This window comes from Taudactylus pleione, unplaced genomic scaffold (assembly GCF_031769625.1).
Source record: "Taudactylus pleione unplaced genomic scaffold, aTauple2 ptg000039l, whole genome shotgun sequence".
Lineage (NCBI taxonomy): Eukaryota > Metazoa > Chordata > Amphibia > Anura > Myobatrachidae > Taudactylus > Taudactylus pleione.
This window is the reverse complement of record NW_028284441.1, coordinates 7,466,579-7,492,102: the sequence shown is the minus strand read 5'-3', so window position 1 is coordinate 7,492,102 and position 25,524 is coordinate 7,466,579. Positions and strand designations below refer to the sequence as shown.

The 25,524-nt window shown below is 45.7% G+C and overlaps 1 protein-coding gene across 3 annotated transcripts in view; it reads left to right on the top strand.

The window, feature by feature from the left end:
- Positions 1-25,524, top strand: part of LOC148538589 (UAP56-interacting factor-like) — a 53,198-nt gene that overhangs the window by 8,948 nt on the left and 18,726 nt on the right. For 2 of the 3 annotated variants that reach the window (XM_088453026.1, XM_088453018.1), the window contains exons 2-3: positions 23,298-23,423; positions 25,215-25,363. In XM_088453026.1, the coding sequence (XP_088309152.1) occupies positions 23,298-23,423; positions 25,215-25,363 (275 nt within the window). The remainder of the gene's footprint in view (positions 1-23,297; positions 23,424-25,214; positions 25,364-25,524) is intronic. The other variant, XM_088453031.1, reaches the window with a different exon arrangement.

Sequence of the window (25,524 nt, the reverse complement as noted above, 5' to 3'; positions counted from 1 at the left end):
CTTGTTTGTGTGGCACAGCAGACTGACTGAGCAGAGAGCAGCAGATACAGTGGGTGTCTGGGTGAGAAGTCTGAGAGGGAAGGGAAGAGCCGAGCACCACTGACTGCAGTAAGTCTATGAGTTGGATGTCTATGAATCTATAATGATACTATGGTGCTGCAACTACTTGCTGCTGAAAGTCCCAAAATATCTATAAATTCTATATAATTTATAAAAATGCATCCATCACCAGTAGTGTATATTTGTTTTTATATAATATATATATATATATATATATATTGTGATCTTCAGTCGGGTTAGGGGTCCCTCTCCTGGGGTAGAAGGACTCCTTTCTTACACACACAGCAGCCGGGAATCAGTACACCAGTCTAGATGCGAGTACAAGCTGGTCGGTGCCAGTCTTTATTGTACAATGTCAGAAGTTACATAAAGAAAACATAAACATAAATCCTAGCTCTGTCTGGGCTCTAACTTCACAAGTGATTTCCCTCACTACAAGAACCTGGCAGGGCCTAACACCCTCACCAGCAACAAAAGCACAGCACAGTCCTCACAGCTAGGTTTCCCAGGGTCTCTGAGCAGACTCACTGTCTGCTCACCCAGGTGAGACACTCAGCCCTAAACAAACTAAGCATATGTTGACCATCTTCAGCTGGAAGCCCTAATGAGCCTGTTACCAAGCTGAAAGGCCCAAAACCTGTAGTGGCCGTGGGTGGAGCCCTTCCTCTCACCCACAACTCCCAGGACCCAAACCCGCTTTTGGGCTTGGTGGCTCGCTGCGCTCGCCACATGGTTATATTCCCCCTCTCTGCCCACTTGGATGGTAGGGAATGACGCTGGACACTGGCTGATGATATCAGGGTCCTCTCAGTGAAGGGGATGTATGTAGACACTACCATGCCCTCATGCTGATGATATAGACACGCCCCCAAAGAGATGCAGCCCTGCCCCTAACATGCTCCAGGGGGGCCCCGGGAAGTGGCTGTACCGGGGCAGTATTTATCTTGGCAGTCCTGCCTAACCCTGTCAGGATGCCAGCATCAGGATTTTGACCAATGGGATCCCGAGCACCGGCATCCCGTGCCCAACCCATCCCAGTGCTAAGGAGAACCTCACTGACATGTCACAATGCTGCAATGTCCCAGGGCTAAGGAGAACCTCACTGACATGTCACAATGCTGCAATGTCCCAGGGCTAAGGAGAACCTCACTGACATCTCACAATGCTGCAATCATAGGCGAAACTAAGGGGTGGTCCGGGGATGCACCGGACCACCCATTAGGGAGATCGCCACTAATTAATTCTAATTACTGTCTACCCGGTCAGGAACGGATTTACATGCCCGCCCCGGACCGAGAGGACTAGGACCACCCTGCAGCTGCCCAGTATCAAGCTCCGTCTCCCGTCCTGTTCCTTCCCTTTCAATGAGCATTCAGATGATGGTAACTGGTAATGTGCTCAGCGTGACGTGATGACATCATGCTGCGCGCGTGTCCTGTTGTGTCTGTGAGGAGCTGTGTGCACTGGCACAAGGAGCAGGAGGGTGGAGCTGATGTTAAAGCTTCCTGTAGCTGACGGAGAGAGAGGGCTCAGGGCCAGTCATGCTAACATGTGAGTCCATTTTTGTACCTGAAGAAAAGGAGAGAGAGTGGGGGAGGCTATTTAGAATATATATCTAAAAAATGTACATTGTCTGAAATATTAATGTTTGGTGGTCCTCAAGAAGAAATACCATTCAGTTTGAAATAACACCAATTGGACCAATAAATATATATTATATATTATTTATTTATTTACTTATTGGTCCAATTAGTGTTATTTCAAACTTAAATGGTATTTTTTAGCCTAATTCCTTCAGACATTATTTTTTAGCCTAATAGTTTAAGAATTTACAGTATTTTTATGTTTGTTTTGTTCAATATACAGTATACATGTACTGTATTGCTTGTACATTTGGGTTTGGATATTTGCTATAATGTGATGCCACAGTGTCATTAATTGTTGAATACAGGTATTGTTTAATAGTGTTATGTTCGATATCTCGACAGCAGGGATTCCAGCGGTCAGAATGCCGTTGCTATAATCCCGACATTTATCTGAATACCAGTGCAGGCATCCCAACCGCCGGAATCCCGAAGGTGAGTAGCTGGGTTGGGGGGAGGGTTAAGGCCAGTACACACTAGACAATGTCTAGAGTGCACCGACCTCGTTAGCTACGGACCCGCCGGGGGTGCCGGCATCGGCAAGTGCATACACACTTGCAAAGCCAGCAGCTTCAGAGCGACGGCAAGGAGGTGGGGGGGTAGCGGGGGCCATGCTGCATTCGACAACATGGCATCGCTAGCAACATCCTCAGATCTTTCTGCATGTACAAAAGATCTGAGGATGCAATGGTCGACCAGTGGGAGCGCGCATCGGGATCGGGATAGTGGGTACACACTATACGTTTTGAAGATTTATATCATTCCAATGTGTCGGAATCGGCCAAATCATTCAAATATTGTGTAGTGTGTACCCAGCTTTAGGATTAGAGTTAGGCACTTAGGGGAGCTTTAGAATTAGGCACTAAGGGGGGAGGGTCTGGTTTAGACACCGGGGAGGGGGGTAGGTTTAGGCACTGGGAGTTAGGTTTGGTTTAGCACAAAGGAGGGAGGGTTAGGGTTTAGGTTTTAAGCACTAGGGGGAGTGTTACAGTTAGGAACGAAGGGGGGAGGGTTAGGTTTAGACACCGGGAAGGGAGGTAGGTTTAGGCACTGGGAGTTAGGTTTGGGTTAGCACAGAGGAGGGAGGGTTAGAGTTTAGGGTTAGGCACTAGGGGGAGGGTTAGAATTAGGCATGAAGGGGGGAGGGTTAGGTTTAGACACCAGGGAGGGAGGGTTAGGTTTAGGCACTAGGGGGGAGGTTAGGTTTAGACACCGAGGAGGGAGGGTTAGGGGTTGGGTAAGGGGCTAGGTTAGGTATACTTTCCTCGAGCCTTCGGGATGGTAACCTAGTCAGGATGCCAGCGTCGGGATTCTGACTGTCAGGATCCTGAACGCCGGCGTTCCGTACCCAACCCGTTGGCACTTCTGGTTATGAATACACGCCGCAATTAGATTTATATATATTTGTGCTGTATCTGTTTTCAATTAGTTATGTATTAATTAATTTGTTATTTATTTTACTCATGTTGGGCCTGATTCAGTGTCTATTGCAGGTTGATGTCTTTCACAGACATATCGTTGGTACAAACTGGCCAATGCACACCCTATATATCAGCCGTGCAATTGAACGGCCCATATGTTGGCCAGTGCGTACCCAGTATTAGCTTGCATTTGGGCAGGTATGTGTAAATGTTGCACTTAACTTTTTGCCTTGGCTGGGAAATGATAGTGCTCTCACCATCCCTGTAACTTCAGTGTTCCTTCCCTCACCCACCCTGTAACTACCCCACAAACTCCCTGTTGTCACCCTCCCTGTAATTACCCCACAATGTCCCTTCCTTCACCCTCCCTGTAAGTACCCCTCAGTGTACCTTCCCACACCTCCCTGTAAGTACCCCTCAGTGTCCTTTCCCTCACCCTCCCTGTAACTCTGCCTCAGTGTCCCTTCCCTCACCCTCCCTGTAACTCCCCCACATTGTCCCTACCTTCACCCTCCCTGTAAGTACACCTCAGTGTCCCTTCCCTCTGTCTCTGTAACTCCTCCAATAGTGTCTCTGCCCTCAACCACCCTGTAACTCCCCCTCAGTGTTCCTGCTCTCACCATCCCTGTAACTTCACCTCAGTGTCTCTGCCTTCACCCTTCCTGTAACTCTACCTCAGTTTCCCTACCCTCAAAAGTGACAAATTGGGGACGTGTCACGAGGACATGCCCCTCCCAGTTGGCCATGCCCCTTTTTCAAGAGCAATGCCTTGTCTGCACCTCGTGACCTGCCCTACCCCTGGTGTGGCGTGAACACTAATAGGGATAAGGTTATATTTTTGCTGTCTAAATAATTATCACAATTACAGTGGCAAACTTCAAAGGTGACATATGTTCTGACAATGAGTTGGAACTGGGACCATCCATTACCAAATGTCTAGTTTCGCCTATGGCTGCAATGTCCCAGTGCTAAGGAGAACCTCACTGACATGTCACAATGCTGCAATGTCCCAGTGCTAAGGAGAACCTCACTGACATGTCACAATGCTGCAATGTCCCAATGCTAAGGAGAACCTTACTGACATGCCACAATGCTGCAATGTCCCAGGGCTAAGGAGAACCTCACTGACATGTCACAATGCTGCAATGTCCCAGGGCTAAGGAGAACCACACTGACATGTCACAATGCTGCAATGTCCCAGTGCTAAGGAGAACCTCACTGATTTGTTATAGTGCTGCAATGTCCCAGGGCTAAGGAGAACCTCACTGACATGTCACAATGCTGCAATGTCCCAGGGCTAAGGAGAACCTCACTGACATGTCACAATGCTGCAATGTCCCAGTGCTAAGGAGAACCTCACTGACATGTCACAATGCTGCAATGTCCCAGGGCTAAGGAGAACCTCACTGACATGTCACAATGCTGCAATGTCCCAGGGCTAACGAGAACCTCACTGACATGTCACAATGCTGCAATGTCCCAGGTCTAAGGAGAACGACACTGACATGTCACAATGCTGCAATGTCCCAATGCTAAGGAGAACCTCACTGACATGCCACAATGCTGCAATGTCCCAGGGCTAAGGAGAACCTCACTGACATGTCACAATGCTGCAATGTCCCAGTGCTAAGGAGAACCTCACTGATTTGTTATAGTGCTGCAATGTCCCAGGGCTAAGGAGAACCTCACTGACATGTCACAATGCTGCAATGTCCCAGGGCTAAGGAGAACCTCACTGACATGTCACAATGCTGCAATGTCCCAGGGCTAAGGAGAACCTCACTGACATGTCACAATGCTGCAATGTCCCAGGGCTAACGAGAACCTCACTGACATGTCACAATGCTGCAATGTCCCAGGGCTAAGGAGAACTACACTGACATGTCACAATGCTGCAATGTCCCAATGCTAAGGAGAACCTTACTGACATGCCACAATGCTGCAATGTCCCAGGGCTAAGGAGAACCTCACTGACATGTCACAATGCTGCAATGTCCCAGGGCTAAGGAGAACCACACTGACATGTCACAATGCTGCAATGTCCCAGTGCTAAGGAGAACCTCACTGATTTGTTATAGTGCTGCAATGTCCCAGGGCTAAGGAGAACCTCACTGACATGTCACAATGCTGCAATGTCCTAGTGCTAAGGAGAACCTCACTGATTTGTTATAGTGCTGGACTGTCTGAGCCCTTAATGCTTTGTGAGTTTAAAGTATAGTATAGCTGTCACCTAAACACACTTTCAGTCACTAGGAATCTGTGTGAGGCACAATATGTCAAACATCCATAATGTAACTTTGTGTGTGTTAGGATGAATATTGGATCATGCCATAAAATGTATGTTGTTACTGCAGATAACTCATCATTCTGCATAATGAGACATACTAGTACAGGAGGCTGCACTGATTCATTTGATATGTGAAACTTGTATATCTGTGTATAGCGGAGTCTGAATCTGTATAAGAAGTGCTAAATACCCTAAGGTAGCAGGAGGATAGTAGGAGGATAGTGTCAGCAGGTAGCAGGAGGATAGTGTCAGGGCTCTGGAGAACAGGAAGTTGCCTGTACAACATCGTTACTTCCAGTAAATACTTGCTGTTGCAGCGTTCCAGGTTCCAAGCTCCTTTCTGCTAGTGATCTATTTCTAGTGTTTACCCACAGTGTGTGTACTCACTCAGTACGTCATTCGAGTACTATCTCCTAAGTGTCAAACTCCTGTTCCAGTTCTGCGTCTGGAACCACAGTGTGTGTACTACGTACATCATCCAAGTACATTCTCCTAGTGTCATACTCCTGTGCCAGTTCTGTGTCTGGAACCACAGTTTGTGCACTCCAGTATGTCATCCGAGTACATTCTCCTAGTGTCATACTCCTGTGCCAGTTCTGCGTCTGGAACCACAGTGTGTGTACTCAGTACGTCATCCGAGTACATTATCCTAGTGTCATACTCCTGTGCCAGTTCTGCGTCTGGAACCACAGTGTGTGTACTCAGTACGTCATCCGAGTACATTATCCTAGTGTCATACTCCTGTGCCAGTTCTGCGTCTGGAACCACAGTGTGTGTACTCAGTACGTCATCCGAGTACATTCTCCTAGTGTCATACTCCTGTGCCAGTTCTGCGTCTGGAACCACAGTGTGTGTACTCAGTACGTCATCCGAGTACATTATCCTAGTGTCATACTCCTGTGCCGGTTCTGCGTCTGGAACCACAGTGTGTGTACTCAGTACGTCATCCGAGTACATTATCCTAGTGTCATACTCCTGTGCCAGTTCTGCGTCTGGAACCACAGTGTGTACTCAGTATGTCATCTGAGTACCATCTCCTAAGTGTCATTTTGCTGTACTCACATTACACTGAGAAAAATTCACCTTACACAAAGCGGTAAAAGTGCAGTATGCTATCAAATATAACATTACCGCTATTTTGGGACCAGTACTGGGAAACATCTTAGTTGAGAAGTGTAATGTTTCAAAGGACTTACAAGTGAGAACCAAGGTGCTTAGCCCATACACGATTCGAGCTCTCAGGCTATATTGCGTTTATATTGCAGGTCATCCCTAGCAACATTTAGGTCCATTGCCGGAGTATCTAAAGTTTTTTATGCTAAACAAATGACTTGTGCAAAATGTAGTAAAGGGTCAACCATGGTGACTGGCCAGTATTACTATTGCTTGGTCCTTTGCCCTGTTACAGTAGCTTGTATATGAAGTGCATACAATTATAGCTTTCATCAGTCCAAATATTCCACTGGAATGAAAGTAATTGAAATATTGAACTATTGAGTGCCTTAGTAAAATTAATCCGTTCTTATCTACGAGGGTGGTTCAATAAATAAGGTAACAAGACCTCTCATTGCGTAAATTTTATTCAGAAAAAGCCTTACATTGGCCTCGGCCAATGTGCAGCAAGTGATTCCTTTGTGGCGCACTATTTTATAATAAATTAATTGATTTAATTCATATCAGGAAATATACATCATTACGATATAACTTTTAATCGGTTCTCTCTTTAAAGAGATTGGGCATTATTTTGACTCTGAGTGTGAAAATATGACAGAGTTACCCATCAATAAACACCCATAAATACCATATAGTTATCAGAAAATGAACATAATTAAGACATAACTTTTAATCCGATCCTTCTTTAAAAAAAATTGGGAATTATTATATATTCTCGATATACTTTTCTTATATGAGAGGGAGTTTGTTTTAACTCTGGGCCTGATTCAGACCCGCTCGCGAGCGCTGAGCGCTCGCAAGTGGGTCGATGGTGCCCTAGTGCGCATGCGCACGATGGAGGGAGCTCCATCGTGCGCATGCGCGAGACCCGCATAGCGAAGGCCAAGCCGTCGTTATGGGTCTCGCACCAAAGGGGGCATGCTGTCGATGGTGATTGACAGCACGCCCCCTTTGGTGGGTGTGCTGGGGCGTGGCTGCCCAGACGGAGGCGTTCCCATGGGAACGCCTACCGTCTGGGGCCGGCCCCACTGACATCACTAGTGATGTCAGTGGGAGTGATTTTGGCTCTGATAGAGCCAAAATGACTCCAGGGCTTGCGGCAACGAGACCCTACTGCAAGGGTCTCGTCGCAAGCCCGATGGTCGCGATGGTCTTGACCATCGCAACCATAATCATGGACAATCGCATAAGCTGTGGGTGGTAACTCACAGCTATGCGAGCGTCCAAGAGGCTGCACAAAAAAAAAAAAAAAACGCCCAGATTCAGAGCGGGCGTCTTTCTCTCAACCATAAATGTCAGCGATTCAGGATCATGTATTAGAAACAAATAATAGACAATAAATAATAAATAAATGACACATCTAATCATGTATGCAATATTGCAGCCCCTGTCTCCTGTGATTATTATTTATACTTCATGGAAAAACAATTGGGGGAAAATACATAAACACTGCTATAAATGAGCTGGCAGCAAGAACCAAAGAGGTTCAAAAAGGACAGATAAATGGTTAGACACGGTGTGAGGGTCAGGTTCCTTCTGCTTTCCCAATTTTATTCCACTCGTACATATACCATTAAAAGTATGGCTTTGGTACAGATTATTTTTCCACATAGTCCCCATATATGTCTAAGCATTTTTTCCAGCGGTACGCCAAGGCATCTATCCCAGCATAGAAGGAATCAGTGTCAAGTGCCTGAAGCCAGGACATGACGGCTTACTGAACTTCACCATCGGTTGCGAATCCCCTTCCACCCGGGTGCTTCTGCAATTGTCCAAAGAGAGGGAAATCGCTCAGTGCCAGGTCAGGGCTGTAGGAAGGATGGTCTAGTACCTCCGAATGGTAGATCCATAACAACTCACGTGTGTGGTTGGCTGAGTGTGGCCTGGCGTTATCGTGCAGCAATATGACGCCACCTACAGTAGGTCTTTTTTTATTAATTTCTCCCCGCAACCTGCTCAATGTGTCACAAAAGCGGTCAGCATTCACAGAATCTCCCTTAGTGAGGAAATCAATATGAAGCATGCCTTTGTGGTCCCAAAACACGGTCGCCGTGACCTTCTTTGCTGATGGAGTTGGTTTGAATTTCTTTGAAAGTGGGGATGTTGCGTGTTTTCATGTAATGGATGCTTGCTTCATCTCCAGTGTTATATGATGCACCCACGTTTCATTGCCTGTAACAATACACTGCAGGAACTGCACTCGGGCGTCTTAAGAAAGGAGGGGGCCTGTGTGCATTTTCCGTCCGGGGCCCCCTCTTCTATCCCCGGCGTCCGGCAGCCGACTAACATGGCTGGCCGGCCACCGCAGCATCAGAGTGTACCGAGATCCTACTGTGCATGAGCAGATCGCTGGTGAAATGGCGTGGCTGCCATTTTCCCAGCGATTTCCTCACTGCGCATTTGCAAAATGCTGGAAAAATGGCCGCGATGCCCATTTCCGGCGTTTTCAGCAACACTGAGACACCCGACATGGGACCTCGGCGACGTAAGTTTTAGATAATGAGTGCTGGGTGTGCGGTGCGGGCCGGTCTGCTCTTCTGCGCACACCCTACACCCATTATAGATACGCGCCTCACTGCACTCCCTCTTCATGGTACCGCATCATGTGAATGAGAGACATTCCCTTCCTATTGCTTTTGTGAGTTACTTCGTTACCCAGCGTGAACACTTTTTCCTGTACCCCAGTTGCTCATGAACGATGTTGTGCACAGTACCCACTGAGATGTGCAGTTCATCAGTAATATCACTAACTCGAATACATCTGTCCTCCTGAATCAGATCTTCAATGCGGCACAAATTGTCATCTGCGATGGACGTGCTTGGCCGACTTGAACGTCTCTCCTGCTGTTATCAAAGACAGTGCACCAAACCCAAACCTGATTCTGTGACATGATGTTATCACCGTACACCTCAACAAGTTGGCGATTAATTTTAGTTGCTGATGTACCCTGTACACGCAGAAATCTGATCACACTACGCACCTCAATGTTTGACCATGTTTTCGCCAGCCCCCCAATCTTACAACTGATGTTGGGATAGTATTACTCATATGAGACGCAGTCTAATGCCCCTGAGGGGAAGCAGTGGTCTACCTGCTCTGGCCTGGTGGGGAATTAGAATGAAATATAGAACATCACACACATGACCACCCTTTTATATACTAGTGAAGGGACCTGGCATACACTGGCCAACCTCAGTTAGCTCCCTGCCCCACCCCACTGCTCTGTTCTGCTCCACCCCACTCTGCTGCTCTGTATGGCCCCCTATACCCCCCTCCACTGCATCCTGCCCTCCATACAGTTCCCGGAGGGTTCTCCTCCAATTCTAGGTCTGTCCTGTTACAGTGACAGTGGGAGCAATTGGGTGGGCAGTCAAAACTTACAGTGGCTCTCACTGTACATGTATGTTGGAGACTGGACAGACCTTATAGAATTGTGATTATAGATTAAGACTAAGGGGACTATTTACTAAGCCTTGGATGGAGATAGTCGATGGAGAAAAAGTACCAACCAACCAGCTCCTAACTGTCATTTTGCAAACACAGCCTCTTACAGAGGCTTAGGAGCTGATTGGCTGATACTTTATCTTTGTTCACTTTATCTCCATCCAAGGCTTAGTAAATAGACCCCTAATGTTTATAGTGGAGACCAATTGGTGTACCTAGATTTCCCCAGAGTACATGAGCTTATGGAGCAAGGTGGCCACATTTTTCATGATGTTATATTAATATTATTATTATTATTATTATTATTATTAGTCATATAGTTTATATGTTGTTTGTTTTGGGAGATCTGGTTACCCTTGAAAATAGCTGCTCTTTGAAAATACATTTTTGGATTGTTTTCCACAAACACCTCTCTTTATTATATGAATGTCCTCCTTTCTGTAAGTTAGGCAGAAAGGAGGCAAGGTGCCTACACACTTGGCGATATTTTACATGATTTGCCCGATTCCGACGCATCGTGACGACAAATCATGTAAAATATGCCCAAGTCGTGTCCATTCACGATGCCAATGCACGTCCTCGCAGGTTGTACATCGCATCTTCAGATCTGCCATGGTGTAGGGGCAGATCTGACAATCTCAGTCACGATGCACTGGAATAGTTAGGAGGCACGATAGATCGTTTGTCACATTGGACAGTTTTTAACACCAAATCGTGCCTATGACTGCCGGGGAGCTGCCGGTGAGAGTTCAAGGGGAAATTGGACACAATGTCGGATCGTGAGCACATCGCCAATTGTGTAGGCACCTTTAGGGGAGTGAAGTATTGAATAGGTGCACAAGTAGTATGCTTCATTATGCAGAGAACAACTGTCAAAGGAGCAAGATTATTTGAATAAATGGGTGGAGAGTGCGCATGTTAATGGGCTTTCCTTGCCTTGTAGAGGAACGCAGAGCCTTCTGCAGAAGGAAATGTCATTGTTCATCGGGTTACAGCTGGTGGAAATGAAATCTTGTGCTATATTTTTTATAGGACATGTTTTGTGCCTCCATGTTGCAATTTGACTGAACAGAATTTCGAACCACACTCCAAGTAATAGATGAAAATGATTTGCATACAGTACACACCTATAAACGTATTGTAAAAATGTGTCATATATGAGTTTCAAGAGGGCAGTATTTTAGGAGAAAAGCTGGAATGAAAAGGGAAGTACAGTAGAATACAGTTGGAGCTTCATGTGAATTTTACAATATTGAAATAAAAGCACTTAAACAGTTTATACCCAGATCTGATATAGCATTGTCCGCCCCACCATACATACAATAAACAGAAAAACTGCACTGCCATGTCCTATTGGGGTAACAAAATCTATTTTTTTTTCAGCCCTTAAAATAATATTTATTCATAACCAATAAAAGACATAATATAGACATGAACAATAAAAATAGTAACTTATCAGTACAAAAACCTGTAATGACCTGTGGTCTCTGGATTCAGAATACAGTGGGTCATAAAGCAGGAAGCAGCAACATGTTTTGGCCTTTTTCAAGCCGAACCATGTTGCACCTGCCTGTGACTTAGAATTGCTGAGGGGACCCCTAACTGGCTCCCTGCACTTGTCTGCAGTAGAATATTGCTGCAGGAACTTTGGGGTAAATTTACTAAGCTGGCGAATTCTATTCGATGTCATCCGAGATTGACATCGTCCGTATTCATTTGTTTCATTTTTCGAACAGGTTACTGAATTTACAAAGCTGCCCAGTTGCTGTCATTCATGTTGTTCAATGGTGTATTCATTCGATATCATTCGTATAATTCATTTGTATTTAGCGTTTGATTTTGACTAAATCGAACAAACAGAAGCACGGATGGATCAGGGAGATCCGTGATGCATGTATCTGTGTGTCAAAAAATAAACACAGAAGCACGGACGGATCAGTGAGATCCATCTGTGCTTCTGTGTTTGAAAAAATTAAAACCTGTGTAACAATAAAAAAAAAAACGTGCGACCCCCTCCACAAAAGAACAACCAGCACCGGGCTTTGGAGACCCAGTACTAGTTGTCCTAAATACAGGGGACAAATGACATAGGGGCCCCCTGTATTAAGCACAACCAGCACCGGGCTATTCAGAACCATCCCTGATTGCCAAAATACAGGGGACAAACTACGTAGAGGGTCCCCTGTATTTAGCACAACCAGCACTGGGCTCTGATCCTGTCCTGATTCTGGAAATACACTGGTCAAAAAGCGTAGGTGTCCCATGTAATTTCCATAACCAGCACCAAACTTTTTGTAGCGGGGGGCTAATGCCACAGCCAGGGGAACCCTTTCACCGGGTCCCCCAGACAAAGCATTATCCCTGACTGCTAGTCAGCCCAGACCGGGGATCCCTGGGGAGCAGGGGACCCCCCAATAAAGGGATCCCTCTCTCCAGGACACCCCAGGCCTAGGAGCGGTGGGTGCTGGGTTGATTATGTAAAGTGTGGTGTGTTTGAAAGAGTTAAAAATATTATCTTTTGCAGTGAACTACAGGTCCCAACAAGCCTCCCCCGCATGCTGGTACTTGGAGAGCCACAAGTACCAACATGCAGGACATTACGGGCCCGCTGGTACCTGTAGTTCCACAGCAAAAGAAATATATAAATAAACACAGAAAACACACCATGACAGTACAAGTTTATTAAAACATACATGCGCACACACACATTCACACTCACTATCTCATATACACGCCTATGTATCCCTGAAGCCCATCATGTCCCCTTCTACAGTTGGAATCCATAGGTATTAGGGATGAGCGGTTCGGATTCTGTGGAATCCGAACCTTTCCGAACATCAGGGATCCGAGTCCACCCAAACGCTGTTCGGGTGTTCCCCGCCTGGCTCCGATCCCACTTCTAGGCTGAACGGCAGCCTCCTGATGTCGGATCCTCTCACGAGAGTCCCTACAGTAACTAACCACCGCCAGTGACAGCTGTGTATTTGTTATAGCAACCAATGAGAGTCACACAGACTCTCATTGGCTGCTGCGTGCACTGAGGGAGCTGGCTGGAGCTCACTCATGAGCTCCGGCTCCTGCCGCTGCGGGTGATGGGAGAGACGTCCATGACATCTCTCCCATAGTGCAGAGAAGAGTGGACGGAGCGGGGATTCAGGTAAGTTTTTTTTTTTTTCTTTTTCTTTGCGCGTGTGTGTAAGGGGGCACTACTGGGGGCACATCTAATGGGGACATACTACTAGGGACACACTACTGAGGTCATACTACTGGGGCACAACTACATGGGGCAGTTCTAATGGGGGCACAACTACTCAGTGCACAACTACTCAGGGCATACTACTGGGGGCACTACTACTTGGGGCATACTACTGGGGGTACTACTAATGGGGGCATACCTCGGGGGGCACTACTACTCGGGGTACTTCTTTTTTTTAATCCAATAATTTTTTATTACATTTTTGAATATACAATAAATTGACATTATATAAACATTGTTAACAATCCAATAAAAAATAATACAAAAAACAAGAAATATGTGTGTGGTTTCTCTTCGCATCATCCGAATATCATGTACACTATATTCCTTCCTCCGCATGAATGTCAAACATCAAATATGTTATTTTGACACATATATACATGGTAATAACATTTTGCACAACAATATTAATATATTGTTTTAACATAATTCCTTGGAACTAAACAGTGAACAGGCTGGGCACTACCATCCTTGAACGACTATGTGGAGAATCAAGCCATCTTTCCCAAGTATCATGATACTCTTGCATTGTGTCTAGCGGTACAAACATACTTTTCATGTGCGGCAACCGCCCCAACCAAAGATAATCAAGTTTCCAGGTTTGGCCCAGTGGTCGCCATCCAATCCCTAGCTATGCATACTTTGGCAAGCGTACAGAGATTAGTAGTGTAACATATTGCATGTTTGTCGATTGTGTCTGCATCTATCACAGCCAGAATGCATGCCGTAGGGATAACAATATCCTGAGGTATACCCGTGGAAACAATAACGCTGAATACCCCTTGCCAAAAGGAATGTACCAAAGGACATAACCATATTAATTGCCAAAAGTTACTCAGGGTACTTCTAATGGGGGTACAACTACTTGGGGACAACTACTGGGGGCATACTACGAGGGACACACTACTGGGGGCACTACTATAGGGGGCATTACCACTGGGGGACTACTAATGGAGGCACTATTAATGGGGCATTACTACTGGGGGCACTACTAATGGAGGCATACCACTGTGGGCATTACTACAGGGGGCATTACTACTGCGGGCATTGCATAGGGGACACCACTACTGGGGCATTGTGTAAGGGACACCACTGCTGGGGGAATTGTGTAAGGGACACTATTGGTGTGGGCATTGTATAAGGGGCACTACTACTGTGGGCTTTGAGTATAAGGGTCACATTGTGTAAAAGTGGGACTACTGTGGGCATTGTGTAAAAGGGGCACTACTGTGTGTCGTAACATAAATAAGAGACACTACTTTATGGTTTAATGTGAATAAGATTGTGCACTGTGACTCCTTGGGCTGTAACCCACTGTGTAAACAAGTACTGTGACTCTGCTGGCAGTAGCCCATTGGGTGGGTGGGAGGGAGGGCCCAAGGACAATTCCATCTTGCGCTCCTGTGTAGGAAGGGATAAAGTCGTGGGTGGGGGGTGGTGGATGGAGGGGGGGAGGGGTGCGGGAGGAAGATGTGGTGATGTGTATGTGGGTGTTAGCAAAAAATGAAAGAAATACTTACAAATGGTGTGGGATCCAAACCTATTTATTGGGTAGACACAATGCTTCCCTAGGTTGTTCCGTTGGTGGGTTCAAATATATTGGATGGTGGTGATAGTCTCGGTATAGCCCACGGTTGGGGGGTGGGTGGATCCTTTTAGGGGGCTCCTTTGGCGTGCGGTCCTCACTCCTGCATGTCCCCCTGCTCGACCTATGGTCGAACAGACTTGTGGCAACTGGGGTGTGGCAATGTTGTTGTAGCCTGGATATCTTGCAGTTGGCGGCATCCCGCACAGATATTGGGGACACGCTTACCTACCGGTAGGTGGGTAATGGTCCACGGTGGGGAGCAGTAGTTGTTGCATCCCAATGGCTGGCCAGGCGGTGTTAGTTGCCTTCGCGGTCATGCGGGGTGTCTGGCAGACGGGCACCCATGGTGACCAACTGTGACAGTCACTGGATGGTGATGGGGTGATGCAGAGGTCCGCGTGCTTGGTCAATCCCACGGTCCCATGGGGTCAGCGTGTGGGACAGGTGGAAAATAGGTGGAGAATAGACTGCAATAGCTCAAATGGTAGGAATACTTGGTGCTAATCGTGGTGCTCCCCAACGCGTTTCGGCTTGCGTGCCTTTATCAAGGAGTTACTGTAATGTTGGGCTTGTTGTGTCTTATAGGGGACTTACGGGTGTGTGTGCGATCACGTGATCGATTGGCCAATCCTGTGCATGTGTGGGGGTAGTAATAGGACCCTGACGTAGTTGGTGTGGGTGTGGCCTCTGTCGAGTCCCGTGATGTATCTTGTCACATGGGGCTAGGCGGGTATTGTTTGTAGTTGGTGCGTCGTCTAACTGGTGTTTGTTGTGTGTCCATAGGATCACGCATTGAATTGGGTGAGGCCAGGGTGGATGCGTGATGCAAACCGTCACTTCTGGTTGGTGTGGATAGAAGCGGGGGCGTGTGTGGGCTTCTACGTGCTAACGCATTGCTATGGTAACGCGTATGTTAGGATCTCATAGGGTGTGTTACCTAGTTGGTCACATGATGGGAGTGTTTCAGTGGGATTGAATACTGTGTCGCACTACTGGTTAGTATACCACCTATTTTCCACCTGTCCCACCCGGGACCCACACGTTGACCCCATGGGACCGTGGGATTGATCAAGCACGCGGACCTCCGCATCACCCCACCACCACTTTGGCCAATAATGGTGAAAACAATACTATAAGCTGTGAGGTGGTCTAAATTGACTGTAAATGACTGGAATTAATGTTATCGAGGTTAATAACACTCTAGGAAGAAAAAAAGCCCAACTTATGTGATTTTTGTAATTTTTTGTAAAAAATCCAAATCCAAAGCCAGTCACCGCAGTTTGGCAAATCCAAATTCAGATGACGAATTAGAACCAAATCTAAATCCGTCAAAAATGGTTCGGCGCACATCTCTAATAGGTACCTGTAACAAAAAAATCCATACTCACCACCTCCTAATGTAGGCATTCATAGGGCTTGGCAAAACAACAAACCAAAAATACACGGACCAGCAGGCATTAGTACCGTCCTCTAAGGACAGTACTACCCAAATGACGGCTCCGCCATGGGATTTCACTATAGGAATCCCGGTACTGATCGCTGATTGGCTGTGAGAGGCAAGCCTTCTGCCTCTCAGCTAATGAGCGGTTTCCTTTATTGAAGTCAAAGGTGAGAACCGCAAAGTAACCTTAAGTTCAGTAATTCATTGCATCGTCCCATCTGCTGTCTGGCACAGCAGATGGATTGATGCAATGAATGATCCACTGGCATAAATGAATGGGGGTACACACTGCACAATCCGCACAGTATATCATTCCGATCCGCATCAGAACGATATACCATGCAATAGATTGCATAGTGTGTAATCACTATTACAGTTTCAGACTGATTTCATGGCAATGTCTGTATTTCATAGCCTGGAATGTTCAATCCTACATTTGCTAACTCTGGAATCAGTAACAGCTGTTACATGTCTTTATGCGAACGTCTAATCAAGTACAACTGCTCCTTCCAGTACATGGCACATTCACCTGATCTAAGAAATGTTTGTTTGGCGGAGTGTTCCTTTCATCTAGACCCGTCAAAGACTCAAAGGAATCTCACGGAATGACATCAGGAAAGATTATATAATTAGATATGGAAAATCCACACTGTGCCGGACCCCGAATCCAAGCTGTGATATGCTTTTATATATCGCTGCTAGGTCTATAAAGCCCAGATATAGAGTAGAGTGACTTGGGTCAGCACCGGGTGCATTGTTGATCTGCATTGTTTCTGGTGTCACTTTGCATTACCACTTGTCCAGAAACAGAGACAGCATCTAGTTCTTCTTTGTACTTCATAAGGCGACTCTGATTATATTCACCCTTGAGGCACTAGAAGAGGAAAGAGAGAGTAGCCGGAGGAGTGTGTGGGGGGAAGCACCGAACATTAACAAAGAAAATCAGGACAGCAGTTGTTGAAGAATGAAGCACACATGCCTAAGCACTCAGGCGCTCATTGTAAGGGGTCCGGCCTTCCATGTCCTTACCAGTTGGAAGAGAGATAATATGACTGGGTGTATTATTATTTTACAAAGGAAATCTTGGAAACATTCTTCCGAGCTTTGTTAAAGCTTTTATCCTTTGGGGCATATTTCCAGCCTATTTGTCATTGAAGGGACGATGATTATTATTGTTACAATAAATATGATGAGAAACTCCCAATTCCTATTGTGTAAATCATTATTGGGACATTTGGGGAAATTGCAGCATATGTGTTTTAGATAAATAAATCCATTGTATAGCATAGAAGCCATCTACCCTATTATTATACCAATGGGCGGTTACACACAATTAATCTACTAATTTAACATAATGGTTTCTACACTAACGCAGACTACAATATATAAATGATCCAAAGATCGGCTGTCCCCGCAAATCCTTTCACCACTACTTTAGTCTGACTCGGCAGTGCTGCTGCGCATGCGTGTACTTGGGTTCACGTATGCGCGTCTTCTGGCAAAAGGAGCCGAGCAGTGGCGGAGGGATCAGAAGGGAAGCTGCGGGGGTGCGCTAAAAAACACCATCTGAAGATGGCGAATTTTCCTGCAAAATTTTTCTGTTTTCGGAGCTTGATGAATTTAGGTTCCCCCACAAGTGTATGGGGACAGCAGGCCAGATCGGAACTTAAAACGAATAGCCCTGACACTTAATTTATACAAAAGTACCGTAGGTAAAATATGTTGATTTCATCTGCTTTTGTATAAATTTGATTCTGAATAGACCCCTCAATCTTTTAATCCAAGGCTGGATCATGGAGATGACACTCTGCAGCATCAGCTGTCCCTACACACACACACACACACACACACACACACACACACACACACTGGGGTGTTGCAGGGCTTGTCTGACAGGAGCAGTTGCTGGAAGGGAAATCTGCATTGGCTGTAACTGGCTGATGGTCATTTTGAGAAGAGACCTGTCAGCTTTTGCAGGTAATTGCACTACTGTCATCATGATGGGGGAAATAACAAGGACACCTATTCATTATGCCCTCGCTGCCTTCACAGTACTACCCCTCCCACAGCATTATTAAGAGTGACCGTGTAAATCAGAGTGTATTGAAAGATTGTCCCTTTAACATGCATTGAATAGGCGTTTTGCTGAAGAAATGTTGAAATCGAAAATGAAATATGTATTATAATTTTCTGGTACCGGCAGGTCTTGGCTTTATTCATTATAAATTTCCCTTTCATACCAAATATATTATGGCAGATGTCAATGATAATAAAATATTATTTTTTTTCATTAAGAAGAAGTAAGGGTGCCCAGTGCCTTAAGTGGCGACCCCATCCAGTTAGAGGCAGTGCCCTCCTCTCATCTTGTTACCCCCCCCTGCTTAACTTAGCGGGGGGGAGATGGGGGTGATGTACTGAAACCAGAGTGGTAACTAGACTTTTTGGTGCCCTGTGCCAGAGAGAGCATTGGTTGCCCCCCACCCATTTTTTAAATTTGGAAGTAAGAGAGTGCACCTGAAAAAGGGCCATAGCTTCATGGGGAAGGGCCAGGGAAGAGACAGAGGAGGCCAGGAGATGCTGGGGATAAAAGAAGAGGAAGCTACAAGTGAGAATGATAATAAACCAGAAAATTGACCGGTCCAAACAGCGCCCCCTGCCCTGCGGTGCCCTGTGCCATGGCACAGGTCGCACCACCCTAGTTACGGCCCTGACTGGAACAGTTGCAGGCTGCCACTGACATGGATGAGCAGCTTCACACGTAAGAATGGTTTGAGGAACATGGCAAAGAGTTCAACAGTTCAATGCGATAGAGCATATGTGGGATGTGCTGGTCCGATCCATGGAGGCCTTACCTTGCCAATTACTGGACTTAAAGGATCTACTGCTAACATTTTGGTGCCAGGTACCACAGCACACAACCTGAGGTCTTGTGGAGTCCATGCCTTGACTGGCTAGAGCTGTTTTGGCGGTATTAGGGGTACCTACACAATATTAGGCAGGTGGTTTTGATGAATATTATGGTTGATGGGTGTATAGTTATCTGCAGTAGGGAATAGCAAACAATCAAGGTTGCTAGGTCAGTCACTATAGCTAAGTTACTTGTGGTCTTTTTCTTAATTACCAACTTTTCACACATAACCAAGTCTGTTACTGATACTCTTTGACCCTCCCCCCCAATTCTCATCCTTTACTGCCCCCCAGGTCTTGTACAAGTAACTGTAGTTGCTACCCAGGTTGACTGATGTCAAAATAGCTATTAAGGTCAGGGCAGGCACCAAGGAATAATGGTCAGGGGAAAAAAAAATCAAAGCTCAATAATACATGACCCCTAGATTTGACAAAATTAAAGACTGGTATATTTTCCTGGACACAAATTTTTCCACATATAACAATTGACCTTCTCTTAAAGACATTCACATATTCCATGCGAACATTGGGCCCGATTCAGAGCCGCTCGTTCGCTCCGAGCGATGTTTGCACAACTGCGCATGCGTACGGATTGTAATACGCATGCGCGAACCAGTCTGTGCGACGGAAAATTGTTTGTTCGCTAGATATCGAGTGCCTGCTATTTTGAGTGACAGAATGAGGCGTATGTGGGTGGTAACAGGGGAAGGTGCTTGAAAACGGGGAGTGGAGATCCGAACGCAGGCGTGCTTAAAGGTCAAAACGGGCGTGTACATAATTAAAACGGCAGCGTCATTGACCACGTCACTGGATTATTTTATAGTCAGAACTGCTCGCAAGATTGTGGTAGCAAAAACCAACCACAAGACTAGCGAGCAGTTCATACGCTGTTCGATGTACTCGATTAATCTAATAAATAGCGGACATGACGTATGATGCGAGCGGCCAGGGGGCGTTTTTATCAAATAAACGAGCGTATGTTTTGCTCGCTCGTTCAGACATGGAGGCGTCAACAGACCGCAAGGAGCATACGGTTCATTTGAATAGCCACCCCCTTTTTCTGAACGAGCGAGCGCTAATTGCGAGCGGCTCTGAATCAGGCCCATTATCTGCGTCCATGTATAGGGAAATGTTCTATAATATATTCCATAAGCGATATCTTTCTCTGCATCGCAGTTTCCTGATAGGGACTTCTGACTCCGATGCCTGCCCTAAATGTAATAGTCCAAATGCTACGTTTATGCATTGCATGCGGGACTGCCCCCTAATAACCTTTATTTGGAGACAGGTTAGGAGGTTCGCATTTACTTGCCTTCTTAACTATTTACCTTTTGATGGCAGAATGGGCAGTTTTGGGGTTTGTGCCTTCTACAAAACAAATGTTGCAGGGAAGTAAAAAATTGATTATCATCATTTCTGCTGTTGCTCGTAAATGTATTCTACACCAGTGGATTCATAAAGAACCTCCCTCTATACATTTATTTAAATCCAAATTATTTAATGTCTTTCAAATGGACTGGCTGGAGGCTTCATTACATAAGGAGGAACGTACTGAAACATTTTTTCATATTTGGGAGGGGTTCATTGATTCCTTGTCAGAGGATATAAGGACTCAACTACATAAATGTTTTCACTCCCCAATTAAATTGCCAAGGTCCGCCTACGTGGTCCAATCTGGGAGAGTTGCCGACCACGTCTGTTGATTTTGATTTCGATATAATTTATTTAACCCTGTATTATTTTTATTTGCTCCTTTCTGAATAAAAATAAATAAAAATAAATAAATAAATAATGGTCAATCCCAGAAGATTATATAAGGAGCAAAACCTGTATATATGTCCTATTGGTGTGAAACACGGGAGGATAACTATAGGCACCAGGGGAAATTTGAAGTGTAGTTTAGGCCAGACTGTTTATCCTTGCAGATTTGTTAGGGTACAATAGGTACAGGATAATAGCGATATACGCAGGGGTTAACATACAGTGGTATCTTTTAGTAACACAGTAGTGGTGCATTGTCAGCGTAGAGCAAGCAAGGAGCTGCTGGCATTGTGGTGCCACCTGGTGCAGAATGAACATCAGGCTCTACTCACTGTGGGGCTAGAGGTATGCTAGTGGAAGTAATCAGTGGTACAGCGTAGATTGGCAGCAGGGGCACATTAATAGAGGAGGGGTCCTGTGTTCATTTTCTGTCCGAGGTCCCCTCCTCTCTCCCCGGTGGTCTGCAGCACACTGACGAAGCAGGAGACTCTGAACACTAGTCTGTGCCCCAGAGTCTACTGCGCATGCGTAGGTCACCGGGAAAATGGCACAGAAATATTCCAGGGGTTTTGTGTAGCGCTGCTACAGCTGACGTGGGACTTCGGAGAGGTAGGTATAAAAGGTATGGGTGCAGGGTGTGCTGTGTGGACCCCACTGGACCCAGGGAGCTACTGACACATTGGGTAGGGGTGATCTGTCCATCTCCTGGAGTCGCTGTGAATGCCCTGGGTATTGGGAACTCATCCGCTGACCCTGCCCATCTGTGTGTGCTTGGCACAGGGATTCCTCTACTTGCATTGAGGACCACAGGAATCGACAGAACTGTGCCACGCTGGTGGTGGCTTGCTTTTGCAGGACTAGGATGCTGGCTGTGTTTCTGGAGGAGGGAAAACTCTCTGGCTTCTGCTACTGCAGAATAATCTGGGCTGGTGGATGGAGCTTTTGTGTCTTCTCTTCTTGGACCTAATACCCAGGCCCAGCTGGGGGCAAGGAGCCTATGGTAAGGAGGGGAGCAGGGGGTGCACTGCGCTCCTTCTGGAGCTTTGTCAACCTAGGCAAGTGCCTAAGTCGCCTATGCCCAGGGCCGGCCCTGGGTGACCAGAAAAAGCTGTTGCTGAAACCAGTTCACATGAAAGCCCAATTACAGTTTGTCCAAAGAAGTGGGAGACATGATCATTTGGAGGAAGAGCCTGTGAATGGATACAACCAAACTTGAATTTGACAGTTATGCTTGGCGCAAACCTAACACTGCACATCACAGTGAAAGCACAATCCCTACAGTGAGCTATGGTGGTGGCCGCATCATGTTGTGGGAGGTGCTTCTGTGCGGCAGGGACTGGAAGGTTCATTAAAAATAGAAAAATGGATGGAACAATGTACAGAGAAGTGGCCTAGTCAAAGCCCAGATCTCATTTGAATTAAGCATCTGGGCAATATTTTAAAATTGCTGCCCACCAACGATCACTATCCAACCTGATGGAGCATGAGCAATTTTACCAAGAAAAATGGGCTCTTATGTCTAGATTTGCAAAACTGATAGGCACCCACTTACCCAGATAGACTAAATGAAGCACAACCTGGTGACTCGCTCATGCAAAAAGTCTTGTGCCGTATGGGTTATTGGGGCTAGGTGTATGAGGGCACAACTGTACTTCAGTTTATAATCGTGCACATGTTTTATTAAATATATTGGACTTAAATTATGAAACAAAAAATAATTTAGCATTCATGCCCATTGGCACTGCACACATTGAGGTGTATGCCTGCATTTCACTCTCAGAAGTACCTGTGCAAACTGGAAGTGGTTCAATACTCCGCATTATGTTGCCATGATGTTCGACTGTACACATCACGATACAATATGATAGCCCACCATTGCTAATTTTACTGTGCACCTCTAAGGGCTGTGAGGAAATATTAGCAATGTTACTGGCTGAGAAGCGCCTCTGCCCGAATTTGTCGCCATTGCACTGAATTGATTTCTCTGAGTCTTCAAAGCGTGTAGAGGTGGTGACAATCTGCAGAGACACACTGTACAGAAGTGTAAATGCCACATCAAACCATTACACTTGCTTGGTTTAGCCTCTTTAATGGTTTAAATCAATCAGTGTCCTTATTGCATTTTGTACTTTTGCATGCTTAAAGCTTGGGTTTACATTGGGCAAATCGCGCCTGGAAATGTCTTCACTAACGTGCAGCTAGAATGGTGCTATATGATCCCCAACAGATCCCTGCTGGTGCAAAAAATCAGTTCCCTTTTCTGGCGTGCTAATGGTTTCTCTTTCATATAGTTACAATTGTGTTTTCTCATTCAGATGATATCATAAAGCTTCAAAAGGAAGAGACAGATCTTCAATCCTCGTTGACCCAAACTGGCAGAACGAGAAGCGCCAATTTCCGAAATAAGAAATTTTTTAGAGGTCCACCAAGAAATCAACAAGGTTAGTACCGAACATTTCTTCTCTCGGCATGTAGTAGGGTTTGTAGTTACTATGGTGACATTCAGATTATCATCACTGTAATGTCGAATGGTTGAGAATGTTGTTTTATATGGGCAGAATGTCAACCTGTTCATAATGACAACATTAGTCATAGTTGCATATCTTTATCATGAACATATGGGGGTTGGGGTAACATTGTACTGTCGACATGCATAATATTGACATGTTATACATGCCGACATTGTAAATGTTGACATTGTGACCCTGTCGAAATTCTTGTGTTGACATTCTGAATGTCAGCTCTGTATATACCACACCCTGTAGTAGATCAGTGCTGAATACACAGTACATGCTCTCTTTTGTTTGGGGCATACCCAGCGGTGGCTCCTCACCTGTCTGGCTAGGGGGTCTGTAATCCTGTGCATGTGCACAAATGAGCAAACTGACCGGCTTCTATGGACAGCATTGGCTGCAGCCCCAGAAGCCAGATAGGGCTGCCGTTATTGCAGGGGAGCGGCTTGCCATGGGAGCCGCTCTTTGCTATGGCAGACTGGATTGGCAGCCCCAGGGTGAGAAAACACCTCCCCCTAGGGCTGCCTGTTTGGCTGTGATTAGCAGGGAGCGCTTCCAATGGGAAGTCACTGCCACTGTTAGGCAGTCCCTGCAGGTGGCAGATTTCACTGGGGTGGCTGCAGTCCACTTAGTATATCTGAGTGCCCTAATAGACCAAGCTAACTTCTTCTGCTTATAACTATGGAAGAAAGAACCTTCCAAGCAATGTTACTTACCACGAGAATTTCCTATGATATTAATTTATAACTATGTAATGACTGTAAATGATTAACTTGCCTGTTCTCTGGGTTCAAAAATAAATATATGTATCGCCCAATGTGTTCATTATGCGTATAATTTATAATCTAGTTATAAACTTTGTTTGTTTAGCTGGATCTCCCAGCTGTGGGTGTGCTGCATGAACTAGGCAGAATTGGATTCTTTGTAGAATAGTAGGGGAACATATGCCCAAACTTGATGACTTCAGTGTAACTTTTTTGTGAAATTCGTCTTTTCTTAAATTTTTCTGCATTTTCCCTCCAACATTACCATTTTCACCTGGAATAAAATGCCATGCTTACATACACAGAACAATGGGTCTCATTCAGACCCGGTCGCAAGCGCTATGCGCTCGCAAGCGGGTCGATGGTTGTGCATTGCGTGTGCAATGCGCATGCGCATGCCCAGTAGCGAGTGAGAAATTCACTCGCTCCGGGGGTGGCTGGACAAACGGAGGCGTTCCTGAAGGAATGCCTGCCATTTGTGGGTAGCCCTACTGACATCACCAGTGATGTCAGTAGTGAGCTTCCTGTTCTATTAGAGCCGGAAGCTCACTGGGGCTTGCGGCAGACGAGACCCTACCACAAGGGTCTCGTCGCAAGCCATCACCTGGCCGCTCGCAAAAGCTGTGGGTGGTCACCCACAGCTTAGCGAGTGGCCAGGAGACCGGCTTTAAATAAAAAAATAAAAAAAAGCGCCACCCTGATTCAGAGCGAATGATGCACCCTTATGAAGCTACAAACTACAATGCATGATGTAGGGCCAATGCAGGATGGCGTTTCCGGCTTTCAAACACTGTCACAATGGTGCATCGCTGCTAATTGAATTGACTCTCCAAGTAACGATTTGTTCCTTCATGCTACCATGTGTTGTTTGGTTATACTTAGATATATTTATTACAATATAATAGTGTGTTTAAGTAAAAAAAAATGAGTACTGAAAATGTGTTGTATTTGCTAGGACCTGGCAGGCCTAAACCTGGTTTTAAACAACAAAGGTTTCCTGGGGTCACTAGCAGAAACAATTCTATCGGACCAGTAACCCGCCGAAGAGCTGCGGCATCGCTGGATGGTGCAAACCCCCTTAATCGGCTAAGGGTAAGCACACCGGTAAGATTTTACACTTGTTTTCAACGCATATACTCTTTTTTTTTTTTCTCAGCATGATTAATGGACAATAATATCTTAACAAACATCTTTTAATCTACGAATGCTGTGTTGTGGGTTCCAAAGGCAGCATCAATGTTACAACCACTGATAGTCTTTGTGCA